Source organism: Oncorhynchus masou, chromosome 28, assembly GCF_036934945.1.
Source record: "Oncorhynchus masou masou isolate Uvic2021 chromosome 28, UVic_Omas_1.1, whole genome shotgun sequence".
NCBI classification, from domain to species: Eukaryota; Metazoa; Chordata; class Actinopteri; order Salmoniformes; family Salmonidae; genus Oncorhynchus; species Oncorhynchus masou.
In genome coordinates, this window is record NC_088239.1 from 24,329,266 (window position 1) to 24,348,008 (window position 18,743).

General features: G+C 42.0%; 1 protein-coding gene across 1 annotated transcript in view; it reads right to left on the reverse strand.

Annotated features, from left to right (window-relative positions):
- Positions 1–549: 549 nt before the first annotated feature.
- apbb1ip (amyloid beta (A4) precursor protein-binding, family B, member 1 interacting protein) overlaps positions 550–18,743 on the reverse strand; it is a 28,927-nt gene continuing 10,733 nt past the window's right edge. The window contains exons 3-13 of the mRNA XM_064941640.1: positions 17,893–17,980; positions 17,125–17,423; positions 15,919–15,996; positions 10,859–11,018; positions 6,437–6,558; positions 5,575–5,649; positions 5,301–5,444; positions 4,576–4,686; positions 2,263–2,361; positions 2,018–2,141; positions 550–1,800 (exon numbers count right to left, since the gene is read on the reverse strand). Coding sequence (XP_064797712.1) covers positions 1,103–1,800; positions 2,018–2,141; positions 2,263–2,361; positions 4,576–4,686; positions 5,301–5,444; positions 5,575–5,649; positions 6,437–6,558; positions 10,859–11,018; positions 15,919–15,996; positions 17,125–17,423; positions 17,893–17,980 — 1,998 coding nt within the window. The 3' untranslated portion in view covers positions 550–1,102. The remainder of the gene's footprint in view (positions 1,801–2,017; positions 2,142–2,262; positions 2,362–4,575; positions 4,687–5,300; positions 5,445–5,574; positions 5,650–6,436; positions 6,559–10,858; positions 11,019–15,918; positions 15,997–17,124; positions 17,424–17,892; positions 17,981–18,743) is intronic.

Consider the following 18,743-nt stretch of genomic DNA (forward strand, 5'->3'; position numbering starts at 1 on the left):
ACCCTGTTTGCTGACCTCATGTAATTCAAGATGAGAAAGGAAAGGGAACAATCAGAAGCTGTTTTGGAAACACTGTGACGTCGTAATAAATGTGTAATGAATTAAATGAAATGTCCTTTTGAATACAGAAACGTGCAATGAGCTCATTTTTCCTTTCATGCTTTAGAAAACAAAACGTCACCAGGTCTCTCTCATCTCCAACAGACATTGAAACACAAGAACAGTAATACTCTCTAGCCTCGAGAACATTATCTCCCTTAAATGTTGCCCGGAATCTCAACTATACAGTGTGGAGTATTGGTTGGGGATTGTGCATAAGGGGATCTAACACTGGTTCATTATGAAAGATGAATTGCAACCGAGAGGTTGAGGCTGCATGTTACATATGTCACATACAGCCAGCTAATGGCAGCAGGTGCACTCTCCTTTTTAAAGGAGACAAAGTTTATCATTCCCTCCAATCGTTCAAAGAAGTCTCTTAGAGTAGGTTTTGTTACCCACACAATCTGTATGGATGTTAGGTTCCAAGAAATGAGGACAGAATATTAATTTGCAGTTCTGTATAATATATTTATTCAGACAAGAGAAGATTGGAAACACGTCTGTTCTCGGAGTAAAATGATCTTATTGAGAAATGTGTATTTATACATGCAGAACTAGTTACAGTATGTACAATGCATAAAGTCATTGGATCAACTGCAACAAACTTTGTCAAGATCAACTCCAACTGGGTGCCGACTCCTGCCAGATTTCCCTTGTCGGCCAACGGATTCGAACCGGCAAAACACTTACTGGCCGGCTTCTCTAACCTTGAGCCTCCTTCTGACCCTCAGTTGGTGATTAACATGAATATTTTTCAATCTTGCAAGTGACCCCACTTTACACAGTAATCTAATAAATCTCTTTGATGTAAAAGCCTCTCCGATTCACAAACAAATAACTTCCCAACTAATTTATCACTTACAGTTCAGTAAACATAAAGTAGTTGCTGTTCTTAAATCAGATCTGTAATACTCTTTGCTTTAAAAGTCTGTATCAACTACTATCACCGGTGGTTGATTTTCCTGAATGTAAGGGTTGAGTGTGTGCACCAATCCCTTGTTTACTGATTGCCACGTTTCTTAGCCATAGCCTTGGCTAGTTCTGACATGAAGTCCCCGCCCCCGGGCGCTGCTAGCGGTGGTGTAGTCCTCTTGGGTGGAGGGGGGCCTGTTCTTCTCACCGACGGGGTCGATTGTAACCCTGCTGAGGCAGATGGGGGCGGAGGTGGAGGCGGGGGTGCTCCAGACCCTATATTGGACTGGCGAGGCGGAGGTACTGGTAAGGAATCCCTGTTGGTCACAGGGCAGAAGGCAGGATCAGGTGGTGGAGGTGGGAGGGGAAAACCAGGGTCCGGTGGTGGTGGTGGTAGGAAGCTGACTGGAGGTGGAGGGGGTAATGAGCCGGCACCTGGACCGAATCCAAGAGTTGGAGGTGGGGGAGGGAGGAAGTCTGGAGGTGACTCAGAGCTGTCATCCTGGGAGAGAGATGGAGGTGGTGGAGGGAGGTTGGCCATGGATGTCGGTGATGGAGGGAAGCTGGTGGGCAGGCTGGGCAGTTGTCGTGGGACAGAGGTTGCTGGTGGGCTTTTCTTGGTAGCCAGGGGCGGTGGTGGTGGGGGCAGCACTGGGTCAGGGGGTGGCGGGGGTAGGATCTGTGTAGGTAACAGGGGTGGTGGTGGAGGCGGTGCATTGCCAACCTTAGCCACGGGTTCTGCAGGGGGCTGGGGAGCATGTCCATTGGCCTGACCAGAAGCTTTGGCTGGAAGAAGAGCAAAGAGAAACAGACAAGCAATAAATAACATCTTTCATCTTATCAATACAGTCATTCATTCAAATGTGATTTGAAGGGTTCTTGACTTTGTACACCCAGTATAGTAAAACAACGATGATCTATCCATTGATAATCTTTTTGCTCACAGCTAATCTCTACCAGCAGAAAGGTTTTTACTAGGGGTTTTAGTAGGGGTTTTACTAACCTTTCGTGGTAGGGGAAGGTGTTGACGGGATGGACGTTGTACTGGCAGTGCGGTTGGTCCATGCAGTGGTGATTGCAGCCTTCTTCATCGAAGTTTTGTAGTTTTCGTACAGAGACTTTCCATACTGAGAGGGACAAACACCAACCGTTACAATACACGCAAGACCACCAAACCCTGTCTGTCTAACACATCACCGTTTATGTATATGCCTTAGATATACGGGCTGTTGGGCTGTCTGCGTTCACCTTTGCGATGCGTATCCCCGTCACCCAGAGATTCATGGTCCAGGCGTCATCACAGCACAGATACTTAATATACTGAGACTCTTTCTGGATCTGGGGGTGCTGAAGTTAGGGATGGGGATGGAGAGAAAGGACACATCTTTAGGGTAGCGAATCAGTGGGACAAAACGATTGCGTCACCTCCAACGCAGGTTTTTTGTATCACTACCCTGTATGAGCTTCCAATGTTGTTGTTTTTTTTTGGGGGGGGGGGGTGATTCCAGCCATATGATCTCTAAAGTCCTCTAATGTCGATTGCATAAAAATATCAGATATCCACATTAGCAGAATTAAGAATTAAGGGTTGCAGACTGATGACAGTGGTGAGATTTAAGATAGTGAACTCCATATTGAATGCGTCACTGAAAAGCTGTTGAAGCTCCCCTTGCCGTTGTTCAAACACAGCAGTTTGTATGAGATCATTGTCTATCTGAGAGAAAATGTCTTGACTTTGCTGTAGGGCCATTACCACACACTGATTGGTATGATTCAGTGTTTTCCACTGTGAAGCGGAATATGCCTGGTAGTGCCACTAGGGGTCACAGTCTGTTTAAAATTGTGGACCAGTGCATTTTGTTTTGGGCTCACCACTGGGCAGATGTAACCACTACTGTCTGGGTAATATACTGTGATTGAAACTTTGGAGTGTCGAACCCAGTAAACATGGGTTGTGTCACACTATAGTAAGGTAATAGAACTGTCCAGCTTGTCGTCCCGAAAAACGAAAACGAGTTGTTCTACCTCTGGTTCCTGTGTTTAACACAGACCTTATTTTCAGCGTTTATCGGAAAAAAACCTACAAAAACCGCATTCATTTCCCCATCACCTTTGGCCAACGAGCCATGGTGGAGTTAGTCTCCACTGGTGCCTACAGAACGATGCCATTACTATTGTTCTCTGTAACATCTGAGTCCAAATGCCTAGCTCCGTTTCACTCCTTCAGGATTGCATTGATGAGCATTGATAACCCAATGCAGAGTTAGATATTAGAGACCTTTGCTAAACTTGCCCAGGGTTCCAACCTGTCTGCTGCATTGACTGAGATCATCTTCCTTCAGCCTCACTTCTTCAACCCTCTGGCCTTGGGGGGATATCTCTCAGTGAAATGTAATTCTGTCTCCTTCCCTCTCTAAGCTCTTTGGCTTTGATTCCCAACACCTCCTAGACCTAGAGAATAATGGTTGTTGCTGATTCAAGTGTTTCCAAGAGGAGGGAAGAAAAGAGAGAACAGTTTCAGATCCTTAAAAGACTATAACCACAAACCCATCCAATTCTCGTTTTTTCAAATCAGTCAGGAACTTGTGTTCTGAGAAGAAGTGCGGATCTTATTGAAAGATACAATGTGAAACCAAGCCAACTGAAGTGAGCCTCCAAGTAAAGGGTTTTCACCAAGACAAGCACTCTATTATGACTAACGTGTTACAAACCAAATAGCCATTTTTTTGGCGACATTTACAGTGTTCCTCATGCCATTCATTTGATCGAACTCACTTGTAAATTCAATGGCCTGTAAAAAGGGGGGACTTTTCACTTCCTGAAAGTAATGAACTGAAACTACATATTGAAGTTCTCAATTCCAGCGAGGCAGCTGTTGGGTTGACCACAGTACCCGTCTGTAGAGTGTCATAAAAATATACCCGAGTTATTTACAATTATAATAAACAAAACCCTCACTGCATGCTTATTTAATATGTACATGCATAGTACTTACACTTGCAGCATATGAGATACCTTTCCAAATAAAGCTATTCAATATTTAGACTATTACAGTAGCTCATAGTGGAAGAGTTAAGCTCGGTTTAAAGGAGCAATCTGCAGTTCAAACAATAACAAAGAGGACACTACTGTTAATAGTGAAACGCTTGTGGGATGGGGCTGGAGGAAATGTAACCACTCTCAAATTCATAGACAGAGCTCTGGATGCAAGGACTGACCATTGATCCCAAAATTATAGTCTTCACCATTTTTTTGAGACGATACAGTGTTTTGTTTAGAATTACATTGTTTACAAACAAAGGAGTGAAACAAGCTCATATTCTGCATTCCGATGGGGTACGACAGTTGAACGAAGCTAATGAGGCATCGATCAAAAATGAATGGGCATACATGATTCATTTAAAAGTCAATACATGTACGTACAATTGAAGATAATATTGGGGAAGAGAAGCACTCGTGTAGTTTCTCTCTTTATCTACCTTGCACTAACTGTGACTCTTAAGCTGTGAGACTAAAATGGGGACGTCCTTCCAAAAAAAGTGCTTTCAACTGCTCACTCACCTTCAGAACAAAACAGAAATCTGTTGGGGCCTTGTATTTGTTTTTGAACTCTTTGCCATAGTACACATTTACATTGTCGAACTGGACGAAACACACCAGGTCACGAGATGTCTGTGGGGGGGGGAAAAAAGGTAGTCAAACTTGAATCTTGAATGACAGTATTGTGTTCGAACACTAAATCCCAACTTCAAAATAATGTGATCACTTAAGCAATGCCTTGCAACAAGAGCCAGTAGCCACTGTAGCTTTACAGTAGCACCTAAAATGTAAGGATGTCATGTACGAATGGCGTGTGCATGAATAACTGTTGCCACCAGATGAAAGATGTAAGTGAATATAGGTAGCCAGTGAGGTGCAAATACTCCAGTTGTATTTTTAGAGCGGCTTGAAGAGAATAAGGGGTTGAAACGGCAAAAAGTATTAAGCACTATAACTTTGTAGTCCAAGAGTAAAGAACCTCCCGGCCGTTTCATTAAGGTCTCAGTTGACATTGAGATTTTCCGACTTCTTTTTTTCTCTTACCTTTTTTGTTGTTGTTGCGGGGCAAAGGGTTACTTCTGATCACATAGCAACTGTGTATGTATGTTGGGTTAGCTGGGAGTGTACAGTGTTCTGTTCACACTAAACTGAGGCCGACTAGGCCATATATTCACTGGATGTGTTTTCTTTATCTGGGTTGTAGCCCAAGATGTCCCTTTTTGACCTCTGAACTTTGATCTGCTGACCTTACTCTTCCCTTTGGGTACATAATAAATTCCAGAGGCCCGCAGCAGGAAGAGGCGCTGTTTCCACGACTTCTTGCCATCCTCCCTGAGATAGAGCACCCCCTCTAAGTCAGGCACGATGATGGAGGTCCCACAGAAGTTCTCCTGTGTGGGGAGGAGGCAGGAAGGGAGCAAGAAGTCACAGAAGGGTCACATCATTGGAAACTGCCACTCAACATGAAGTCTCACATCTTTTCAATGGTCTAGTCTACGTGGTGGTGTTTGTGTTATTTACCTCCACGAGTAACTCCTTGTCTCTGTCTTTCATGTCTTTGATAGTTTTCTTGTCCTTCTTCCACAGATAAAAGTTCTATCGTGAGAAAAATATTAGCGTTACCATGCCTGTTAAAATATACATTTTACAACAACAACAAAATCACACATGGTACTTCAACCTTTATCTTAACTGATGTGAAGAGTTTAGATAGCAATAGTAGCCATGCTATTCAAGAGGGATTTAAGTGAAATTATATTTTCTTATATTCACAAGGATTTACACGGTAATCATGTTTCCACGGAAGAATAAAAGCACTTAATAATTATAAGAATACACAATGTAGTATTTTGGAAATGAGACAGTCCCTCACACATTTTTCCATACACTTCAGGCCTGCATATGATACGACAGCCTCACTGCCAACAGCCAAAACGCATTAGTACATTACAAAGGGCTCTGTTGGAACAATAAACATTGTTTCAACATTATTAAATTGCCATGTCATTCACTGGCGGACATTTTGTTTGATGCATCAATGTGAAGATGACATAAAGGGGTCTGTCTGTTTTGAAAGGATATCTCATGATTGAGCAAACACTTGAAAGTAACCAGGGTTGAAATAATGGAGAGATTGATTTGCAAAAACAGAGAGGCCAAGAAAAATGGTCTGGTGAGTATTGAGCTGCCGGGATATCATGACCAGACCACCTCACTCTATTTGAAATCGGGGCAGTCGGCAAAACATTTTTCAATTCTTCTTACGGAACAGGCATTTCTGATGATAACTATGCAGGATGTGTATTTGTTCTATGTTTACTCAGCACACATTATAACCCTTAGAAAGGGATTGCAGTTTGAAAAAGCAAGGTGAAAAACTCACCTGAGGGTTTTTGAAGACTTCGTATTTGTCTGGTCTCTCTTGGAAGAGAACTTTGTTTTCACTGTCCCTTGTCCATGCAGACAGTGGGTCTACTAGGTTCTCGTGATCTTCAAAACCCCTTTCTGTCAATACAAAGGCACACAGAGCTCACACAATAACCTGTCATTCATCTATTATAATGTGTTATTATGTTAGTCCTTAGAAAATAATATATCAGGGGTCAGTCAAATAATGATGAGATGGAGCCTTTGGCCTGCCAACATGTCCTCCTTTTTACATTTACTTATGTTGTCTGAGATTATTGATAGTTTGATCAATATCACTATTGCAACACCTTTTTTTCACAGAAAAATATGCTGTTGAATATAATGGTGACCCTAACCCTGATAAAACGTCACACACAGCTATGAAAATGTACATTCTTCACTGCGCACATTCATTTAGTTTTGTATGGTACTGTTATTTTTCTAAACAATTCGAGCATATCCCCAAATATAGTTTACGAGACCAATGTATCGAGCACATGGACACACGTTTGAAGTAGATTTTTACTAACATTCAATTCTCCATTTTACAGATCTACACAGAATGGTATTGCGCTTAAAATGGGCCCAATAAAAGACAAGTCACTCATTTGCTTACAGATTTAAAGTGGCATTACAACACATTAAGCGAACTATTAAGAGAACGTTTTGCTTCTTCCCACCACGTTGCCCACCCACACTCTGGTGTTTCATCATCATGTCTGGGAGTTTCACTGTGGTTTCACCATGTTTCTCAATGACAGGCTACTAGTACTAATTAAAACAGAGACAGGCTTTAAGCATTAGCCAATCGCTTTTAGGGCTGTAGTCTGTGGCTAGGCCTATTACTGCCATTAAATGGCTGGTGAGGGTGTGAGACTTTTCTCACATAGGGGGTGGTTACTAGTTAAAATCCCATTGAACGACATTAAAGTATCATCATGGTATGTTGCAGTGCAGGATGCTGTGTATGGTGAACACATGGATGTCTCACGGAAAAAAAAAAAAAAAATTCACCTTTATTTAACCAGGTAGGCCAGTTGAGAACAAGTTCTCATTTACAACTGCGACCTGGCCAAGATAAAGCAAAGCAGTGCGACACAAACAACAACACAGAGTTACACATGGAATAAACAAACATACAGTCAATAATACGATAGAGAAAGTCTATGCACAGTGTGTGCAAATGAGGTAGGATGAGGAGGGTGGTAGGATGAGGAGGCCATAGTGGCGAAATTATTACAGTATGGCAAATTAAACACTGGGGTGATAGATGTGCAGAAGATGAGTGTGCAAGTAGCGGTACTGGGGTGCAAATTAGCAAACAATATGGTGATAAGGTAGTTGGATGGGCTATGTACAGGTTTTTATTTTTTTTATTTTACTAGGCAAGTCAGTTAAGAACAAATTCTTATTTTCAATGACAGCCTAGGAACAGTGGGTTAACTGCCTGTTCAGGGGCAGAACGACAGATTTTTACCATGTCAGCTCAGAGATTTGAACTTGCAACCATTTGGTTACTAGTCCTACGCTCTAACCACTAGGCTACCCTGCCGTGATCTGTGAGCTCTGACAGTTGGTGGTTAAAGTTAGTGAGGGAGACATGAGTCTCCAGCTTCAGTGGTTTTTGCAGTTCGTTCCAGTCATTGGCAGTAGAGAACTGGAAGGAAAGGCGGCCGAAGGATGAATTGGCTTTGTGGGTGACCAGTGAAATATACATGTTGGAGCGCGTGCTACGGGTGGGTGCTGCTATGGTGACCAGTGAGCTGAGATAAGGCGGGGCTTTACCAAGCAACAACTTATAGATGACCTGGAGCCAGTGGGTTTAGCGATGGATATGAAGCGAGGGCCAGACAATGAGAGCATATGGGTTGCAGTGGTGGGTAGTATATGGGGCATTGGTGACAAAAAGGATGGCACTGTGATAGACTGCATCCAATTTGCTGAGTAGAGTGTTGGAGGCTATTTTGTAAATGACATTGCCAAAGTCAAGGATCGGTAGGATAGTCAGTTTTACTAGGGTATGTTTGGCAGCATGAGTGAAGGATGCTTTGTTGCGAAATAGGAAGCCGATTCTACATTTAATTTTGGATTGGAGATGCTTAATGTGAGTCTGGAAGGAGAGTTTACAGTCTAACCAGACACCTAGGTATTTGTAATTGTCCACATATTCTAGGTCAGAACCGTCCAGAGTAGTGATGCTGGACGGGTGGGTAGGTGTGGGCAGCAATCAGTTGAAGAGCATGCATTTAGTTTTGCTTGCATTTAAGAGCAGTTGGAGGCCACGGAAGAAGAGTTGCATGGCATTAAAGCTCGTCTGGAGGTTAGTTAACACAGTGTCCAAAGAAGGGCCAGAGGTATACAGAATGGCGTTGTCTGCGTAGAGGTGGATCAGAGAATCACCAGCAGCAAGAGCGACATCATTGATGTATACAGAGAAAAGAGTCGGCCCGAGGTTTGAACCCTGTGGCACCCCCATAGAGACTACCAGAAGTCTGGACAACAGGCCCTCTGATTTGACACACTGAACTCTTTCAGAGAAGCTGTTGGTGAACCAGGCAAGGCAGTCATTTGAGAAACCAAGGCTGTTGAGTCTGCCGATAAGAATGTGGTGATTGACAAAGTCGAAAGCCTTGGCCAGGTTGATGAATACAACTGCACAGTATTGTCTCTTATTAATGGCGGTTATGATATCGTTTAGGACCTTGAGCGTGGCTGAGGTGCATCCGTGACTAGCTCGGAAACCAGATTGCATAGCGGAGAAGGTAAGGTGGGATTTGAAATGGTCATTGATCTATTTGTTAACTTGGCTTTCGAAGACCTTAGAATGGCAGGGTAGGATAGATATAGGTCTGTAGCAGTTTGGGTCTAGAGTGTCTCCCCCTTTGAAGAGGGGGATGACCGCGACAGCTTTCCAATCTTTGGGGATCTCAGACGATACGAAAGAGATGTTGAACAGGCTAGTAATAGGGGTTGCAACCATTTTGGCGATAATTTTAGGAAGAGAAGGTCCAGATTGTCTTGCCCTGCTGAATTGTACGGGTCCAGATTTTGCAGCTCTTTCAGAACATCAGCTATCTGATTAAGTAAATGGCACTTTAAGGGGGTAGACTTCAGCTTTAATTTGACAATGCCAACAGAGGTAAGCTATGAGTGTACATTTGACAATTTCCAGAACATTTGCACCATGTAACATGTACAGTAAAACATTATGTTCACAAGGACGTTTTAGGACGCAGATCAAAATCTATTTCATTTCCAATCGATCAGATATGTTTTGAGGTTTTATAGAAGCAGACATACTGTATGCCTTGAAACAAAAATAAGTTTTGTTGCGAGTGACGCGTATCTGTGTCATAGACAGGAATGTAGCATTGAGCATAGAGTCATATCAGCAGTACTTCTGGTTTGTTCAAGAGTAACAGATAAACACCCTGTCATGGAATATAGTCTTAAGAGCTAACAGTCCAAAATGTCATGTGGGTGAGGTGGCCGACATTGGTCTTCAAATAGCCCTCATGACAAAATATAAACCAAGTGTTGACCAATGGGAAGTTCCTTTTTCCACTCATTTCCATTGGGGTTTAGAATACATGCAAATGCACCACTGTACTCAAATTGCACTAACAGGAATTCAAAGATTATCATGAAGTCAAGTTGTGATCCGCCGTTATAGAATATGGGCAATGGTTTGAAGGTTTGTCTTGACTCTCCATAAACTGACTGCAATTAGAGGAATGAGCTTAGTGTTATAGGAAACCAGAAAGGATCACAGATGATCAGAAATGTATTACATCAGGTAAATCATGATTTGCATGTTTTTCTCCAGAGCCAAAGACATGGTAATGAGCTGACTGAACAAACATGTTGCCTATAAAGTCCAACAGTTGCTGAGGGAGAGAGATGGAGGATTGAGGTCATGAGGGCTATATTTCCGCAAAACAGGGAGGATGACTGACCGGGCCCAATGCAGGAAATGAAACCCACCTGCCTGGTGTGTGTGTGTGTGTGTGTGTGTGTGTGTGTGTGTGTGTGTGTGTGTGTGTGTGTGTGTGTGTGTGTGTGTGTGTGTGTGTGTGTGTGTGTGTGTGTGTGTGTGTGTGTGTGTGTGTGTGTGTGTGTGTGTGTGTGTGTGTGTGTGTGTGTGTGTGTGTGTGTGTGTGTGTGCGTGCGCGTGCAGTGGGTTACATTAACGCCTCATTGTGTGCTCACCACAGCAAGGCTGTCATCGTGCCAATGAAAAGACAGTCCTTCATCTGGACCTGGATAAAATCCCACCTGGTATATCACCCTCTGTATGTGTGGTATAGAGTGAGCGCATTGAAACCACAGAACAGTATATATTGTGTATGCGTGCCTGCGTGGGTCTGTGTGTGTTTGGCGAGAGGATCAGGCTCACCAAGCTGCAGCTCGGGGTTGGTCTCTGACAGGCTCCAGTCCACGTTGCAGTCACAGTGGGTCTTCTCAAACAGGTTGTCGAGAACGTCCCTCACTGTCTGTCTCTCATCCACCATCAGTGTCTTGGAGCTACCGTCATGCATCACCACTTTCACCACCAGCTGCATAGAGATACGAGACATTTACAGAGATGAGCATTTAAATGTTGGCAGCATTGGAAAGTATGTATTGTGTACGAAATCTGAGTAATACTTGTAATGACAGTAGGACACTGTTCAGGTTGTCGTTTCATGGTTTATTTATAGTTCATTAATCATGACTCACGACACCTGGTGTGTCCTATTCATGACAGCTCATAACAAATGACTTCTCACTTGCATGATAAAGCTGTAGAGTACATGGGTAATGTATGGCTAAAACAGTTGATAACTTCATATTCCTCTCCATATAGCTTCATAATTCTTTCATGAATGCTTATGCAGAGCTCATTCCATGAGTCATTTCATAGGCTTTAATGTATATGACAGCTTTATAGCCCAGAGTGTGTTTCCAGTATGGTGTTGATGAGAAAACAGTACAGGTAGGTGGGTGGGGGGATAATACAGATGTCTTGATTCCAGCTGACCGTTGTATAACAGTCCTCAAGGAGATAGCCCCTACAGCTAGCATTGGCGCTTGCTGAGCAGTCTCAGGGGAGCATTGAATGATCATTAGCCTCTATGGAGCTATGGTGGTCGTGGTCTTGCTATCGCCCCATAAATAAAGCCCAAAATAGACTGGAATTAAGCTCACACATCCTGGCTCATGTGGCCTTGAACTTCCTGTCGTCTGGCAACAGATCCCGAATTAGGAAGCAGAGAAGCTTCGCAGACTATCCAGAGGTCAGCCAAGTTGTGTCATAAAAATGTGTCTTTCGAAGACGATAGCGTCGTAGAGGATATGTCGTTTTAGATCAGGTTCTTTCCCCCATCTCCTATGAAGAATAACGGATGGATGTGCACCATATGGTTAAGTAGTGTGTGTAATGGATCACTTGTAGAACTAGGTGTCTTCAAACAAGTGGATTCTCAAATGAAATGTGCTCCTTCTGGAACCTTGGTTTTAACCTTCAGAACACGTCAAGGAAAAGGCCTCATTGGCGTTTGACCACAGAGAACGACACTGCAGACCACTGAGAAATGAGACGTCTCTCTGCTCAGGACAGGTGTTTCTATGAAACCGGCCAGAGACCGCAGAAAGTCTGTTTCCTGAACCTTCATACGTGTCATTTTATATTACCATTAGTCACATAGGCCGACATGACTGCAATGTTACCCAATCTAGTTACCTTACACACTGCTTCAGGCATTTACAAAAAAATGCATTTAACCTTTATTTTGACATGGAGCCAGGATGAGACCATGGTCTCTTTTACAGATGAGCCCTGTAATTACGAGCATATACACATCAATACAATATGAAAACAAAACAGAGATGCAATACACAGTCATGGAAAACAAGCACATTCTTCATTAAAAAGGTCCTCAATCAGCTGTCTGAAATGCCCGAGATGCACCAATTCATCCAATTTTAGAAAGTTTTGGAGATTATTCCACAAGTAAACTGATTTACCTAACTCTGTAGACACCTAAGGAATTTCCAGAGTTAGCCATCCCTGAGACCGGCATGGTAATGCGTATGTCTAAAGCGGACGTTTTTGTAAAATAGCTTTATAAACAAAAAGAGAGAAATGCATCAACCTACGAGACTTCAAAGAGGGCCAACCTACTTTCTGATACAGAATGCAGTGATGTGCACTGAGCCTATTGCCCGTAATAAAGTGCAATGCGCTGTGATAAACTACAGTGCATACATCCAATGGTTTCAATGTATTGGTAGCTGCATTCATTTTTAGATGGTGTAGTCATAGTCTGGGACCAGCAGGAATGTTGACTGAGTGATCTGCTTTCTGTTATTTAGTGAGAGGCATGACCTATATCTAAATACAAGCTCATTTTTATTCTCTGCTTCTTAACTAACTTATATATGCCATTTCGTCAGCCCAGATGCACAGATATTTATAGTCTTCGGAAAGTATTCACACCCCACATTTTGTTGTGTTATTGTCAACAATCGACACACAATACTAATATACTGTATCTTGTTTATGTAAGTATTCAACCCTCTGTTAATCAATACATGTTAGAATCATCTTCTGCAGCGATTACAGCTGTGAATCTTTCTGGGTAATTCTCTAAGAGCTTTCCACAACTGGATTGTGCAACATTTGCCCACTTTTCTTTTACAAATTCTTCAAGCTCTGTCATATTGGTTGTTGATAACCATTTCCAGGTCTTGCCATAGATTTTCAAGCAGATTTAAGTCAAAACTGTAACTCGGCCACTCAGGAACATTCACTGTCTTCTTGGTAAGCTACTCCAGAGTAGAGTTAGCCTTTTTTTGTTATTATCTTTCTGAAAGGTGAATTAATCTCCCAGTGTCTAATGGAAAGCTTACTGAACCAGGTTTTCCTCTTGGATTTTGACTGTGATTAACTCTATTCTGTTTATTTTGTATCCTGAAAACATTCCGTAACAATTACAAGCATACCCATAACATGATGCAGCCACCACTATGCTTGGAATATGTAGAGTGGTACTCAGTAATGTGATTTGCCCCAAAAATAACACTTTGTATTCGGGGCAAAAAGTTAATTGGTTTGCCACATATTTTGCAGTATTACTTTAGTGTCTTGTTGCAAAGAGGATGGAAGTTTTGGAATATTTTATTTCTGTATAGGCTTCCTTCTTTTCGCTTTGTCACTTAGTTTAGTATTATGGTGTAACTACAATGTTGTTGATCCATCCTCAGTTTTCTGCTATGACAGCGATTAAACTAAATTCACCATTGGACTCATGGTGAAATCCCTGAGAGGATTCCTTCCTCTCGGGGCAAACTGAGTTAGGAAGAAGGCTTGTGTCTTTGTAATGACTAGGGGTATTGATACACCATCCAAAGTGTAATTAATAACTTCACCATGCTCAAAGGTATATTCAATGTCTGTTTTTTTAGCATCTACCAATAAATGTCCTTCTTTGCGAGACATTGGTAAACGTCCCTGTTCTTGTGGTTGAATCTGGGTTTGAAATTCACTGCTTGAGTGAGGGACCTTACAGATAATTGTATGTGAAGTTTACAGAGATGAGGTAGTCATAAAAAAAATATTTTAAACCCTATTATTGCACACAGAGTGAGTCCATGCAACGTATACTTGTTAAGCAATTTCTTTTTACTACTGAACATATTTATGCTTGCCATAACAAAAGGGTTGAATACTTCTTGACTTAAGACCTTTCAGCTTTTAATTTTTTATTCATTTGTAAAAATTCTGAAAAACATAATTCCATTGTGACATTATGGGGTATTGTGTTTAGGCCAGTGACCAAAAATCTCAATTTAATCCAATTTCAATTCAGGTTGTAATACAACAAAATGTGTAAAAAGTCAAGGGGTGTGAATACTTTCTGAAGGCACTGTATGAGCAAGGACACAATCAATGTTGGCACCATCCAATACTCTTATGCATGAATCATCATATACCATTTTAAGTGTTTTGGAAAATAACATATACTTGGTTTTACCTGCATTGAGTACCAATTTCAGTTCAAGAAAGCCTTTCTGCAATGGAATAAAGGCAGATTGTATCTCTGAAAGAGCCCGGTCAACTGTGGGGCAATAGCATACACAACAGTGTCATCTGCATACAGGTGTATGTTCAAATTTCTTGCAGATAGACCAATATTGTTTTTATAGACAGTAAAAAGTACAGGACCTAAAATCGACCCCTGTGGGACACCTTTCGTATTATCAAGAAAACTTGACTTAACACCATCAGAGAATACACATTGTGTCCTTTCAGTCAGGTAGTTTTTAAACCAATTAAATGATGCCTGATCCAGGCCAACTTCAGGCAGTCTTTGAATTAGTAGAAAGTGGTCAACGGTATCAAACACTTTTGACAGATCAATGAAGAGGGCAGCACAGAGTTTCCAGAGTTTCCTACAATTTACCACATCATTTAAAACCAGTGATTCAGCAGAGATGGTGCTATGATTTGACCTTAAACCAGATTGATAAGCACTTAGAATTAATTTCTTAGCTAGGGAAGACATAAACGGAAAGTTAATAGACAAGACAATTTAGAGATCGGGCAATAAATATATAGGTTGGAGGGCTCACCAGCTTTGTGGAGAGGAAGCACATGGGCAACCTTCCAAACCCTGGAGTTAGCACCAGAGATAATCATCAGGTTAAAAGTATGTGTCAATGATTCCGCAATCAGGGGAACATAAAGCTGCAACCAGAAAGGATCAAGCAGATCAGCCCCAGTGCATTTTAATTTAAAAAAAGTATCAAGCAAGGCGTCTAGTTGAAATGAAAACAAAGATTGACAAGAAGTTGACAGATCTTTCATTGAGTAAACTAGAGGCTGGGAGACGGAAGAGCAGTTTAACTGTTTTCCAAAATTAAGAGAGATCACCAGCAGTCTAAGATAGAACTTAGAGTGTAGCTTGATTTTATCTTTCTTAATTGAAGAAGTGCATCTGTTTTGCAATTGCCTGAAAAGCTGCCAATCCGCTACTGAGTGACAATGTTTGACATGTTCCAATGTCATGTTATGATGCTGTTATGACAGCTCATTACATATATTATATAATATTAATGATGGTTTATTTTCAAAAGCATTATTGCGGTGAATCTGAGTAAAATTGTAGATTTCACAAACCAAGCTATTTTCTCTCTTGCTAGCAGTAGTGCCTGAAAGGCCACATGTGTCAGTAATTTAGCAGACGGCTGCTTTGAAGATGTGGAAGTGTCCACAAATCACACAGAGAAGGAAAGCATTTTGTCCTATGTAAGGCAGACATCAATTATCAGGAGGAATGGAAACAGAACAGAGAATGATCATTCAGCTTGACTGCTGTTCAGGGTTTTCTTTCCTTCTCCCCGAAATGCCTCTTTTGGTTGGTGGACAATGTATTGGATTTTGTATAGTGTTTCATCCTCTGTCATGCTACTTACCTTTTTGACTTTGGCCTCTTTCAGCTTCTCCAATGCCAGTTTGATTTTGTCTGCTTTCATTTGTGCCTCTATTTCTTCCTGAAGGAAAATCAATGATTGTTTTTTAAGTAAGTGACATAGAGCACAGTAGGTTTATCATTAAGCAATAAGGCCCGAGGGGATGTGGTACATGGCTAATATACCAGGGCTAAGGGCTGTTCTTAGGCACAACGCATTGCGGAGTGGTATATTGGCCTTTTATCACAAACCCCCGAGGAGTCTTATTGCTATTATAAACTGGTTACCAATGAAATTAGAGTAGTAAAAATAAATGTTTTGTCATACACATGGTATACGGTCTGACATACCACGGCTGTCAGCCAATCAGCATTCAGGGCTCAAACCAACCAGCTTATAACACACAACAAATCCTTGCTACTGTATATAATGTACATTAGTCATAGGTTATGAAAAACGGATGATGCTGGATGGCTATTGAATGAGGTCAGATAATGATGGACCCAGAGCCATATACTGGATACATACATCTCCATGCAGTATATGTCTCTGAATGGACCAATAGCAAAGCAGGAGCTGAGTGATGATGGACAGTATTATGGGTAGTGTCATGTGTGACTGTGATGGATACCTGGTGTTTTTCACCTCCGTCGGCGGCAGTCAGAAGGACTGTTAAATGAATCAAATCTCTCACACTAACCCCTCTATCGATCCTGTTACTCTTTCCTCCCTATCTATGTGTGTGTTTGGTCCATTACAGACAGAATCCCTGCTTTTCCCTCTGAGGTATTGTAATAGATGCCACAGTGGCCTAGGCCAGGAAACAATCTCACTATGACTTCACTGTGAGAAGGTGGTAAATACAATACCATCCTTCCCTGACTTCAAGTACATGTATAGCTTCATTATACAGGCCCTCTATCTTGCATCTATCAGTATCTGTTTCAAGCACCTAATGTAAACAACGAGTTTGTGTTGATCTAAATTCCAATTTCCAATTCCTTTGTTGTAGTCACACTAGAAAAGAGTGTCTGCTAGAGTAAAGTGAAAAAAATGTGGATATAATCAAATGAGTCTGTGCTGTCTCTGTCAGGATGAGATGTGGCTGACAGGCTTTAAAACGATGGTAGAGTGTAGCTTGTTCACTTCCTCTGTGCTCAGCTAAAGGCCTTTAGTGCTGGCCTAAGTGTCAAACCTTATCTGACTCACCATGGAGAGCTTAGCATGCTGTGGAAGTGTAGGTGGCGGGAGAATGGGTGCGGGGGAGTCAGCTAGTGGGGCGCTAAAGGTGTTGGGGCCTCTCTCAGGTGAGGTGGGGGTGGAGAGTGAGGACTCTGGGTAGAAGCTGAGCCCATGCGAAGCGGGAGGTAGGTCCGGGCGCGGCGCTTCAGCCTCTTTCTGCCCTCCTCGCTCCGCCGCCAGCTTCTCCTCTGTATCATTGAGGTCGGCCATCAAATCAGCCATTAGTGCGTCCAAGTCATTTTCCTCCAATTCATTCAGGGATTCGACTGTGTAGAAAAGAGGAAAAACAAAATGAAGCTCAAGCTACAGTATAATAACAAAGGACATTTTGACCTTGCTATGACACAAGCTCCAGACAAATACTGCTTGTTTTGCACTGAGTGAAAGCCGGAGGCCTACAGCTATAATTGGTGTGTCGGCTGGATCTTAATCTCTGTCTGAAATTAGAGCCTGAACAGTAGCCAGACATATTCCAGAGGTATGATTAGTAACTCTATTTCTACCTCTCTGCGTCATTGGTTCAATCTTAATTTCTGGTAATTTTCTAGGTAATTGATGTCATTCTTCCCCAAGAAAAGTGACCCACTGGAGAAATAATAGGCGTCATACTGTACCAAAGTTAGAAAAGGCAGACGTTGGCCTCTGGGATTTTTAAACTGATATCTGAGACATTTGAACACTATATTTTTAACACTGGCAGTGTTTGGTAGGGCCATAATTAGGCTTGTGATTTACCGTTCATATCAGCAAAGCCCATGGAGAAGTTCATTTCTTTGCTTGAGCTAGAAGGTGGCTCTGGGGGCAGCGTTTCAACCCCAAGACTCTGCAGGGAAAAAACGAAGAGCAAAGGAGTTTAACAATAAACCAAAGACAACAACTCCAGTCCCCATGTAACCATCTGGATTTCTAAATCCATTGTCTTGCATGGAGAACAGTTGAAGGACTAATGTCAAATTCATGAAATCAAATGAGAAATGACATTCAATATAAGGTATCTCAGGCAACATGGAGTTTTAATAGAAAACACAAAGTGAAAGGATCAAGTGTTCATACGTGTCTTCAAGCAGTTATGCTAATGTCCACCCTGCTTTTTTTTTTTTTAAACGGTGGTTCTCTCGCTGTTTCGCGGCTGCCTGGCTGTCTGAAGTGTCTTGTTGATCGTTGATTGTGTGCTTTAGTGTGACTGTCCTGTGTCTCATGAGCAGTGCTTTATTTACCCGGGGTTTCGGTCCAAACGGAATGAGGAGTAACATATGCATCCTTACAGGAAGACGGGGTCCATAATACTGACCGTATTGTATTGCAGATCTGTGTGTATGAATAATGTATACATGTTTTTCTTGCGGGTTTGCATAATAGTCAGCAACAGCTGGCATTTGGGGGATCACCTTGAAGAAATGAAGAGAGATGAATGCTCTCTTCCCTGGTGAGCGAAAGCATAACAGTCATGACTACTGTCAGTTTGAAACGTAGGGACATGTATTGTGTAAGGTATATTAGATGGTGTGAGGTCCTTTTATCAACAGTTGTTGGGGATTTTATCTGGACATGTCAATCCTGTGTGACTGCTGGCATCCGTTGTAAAG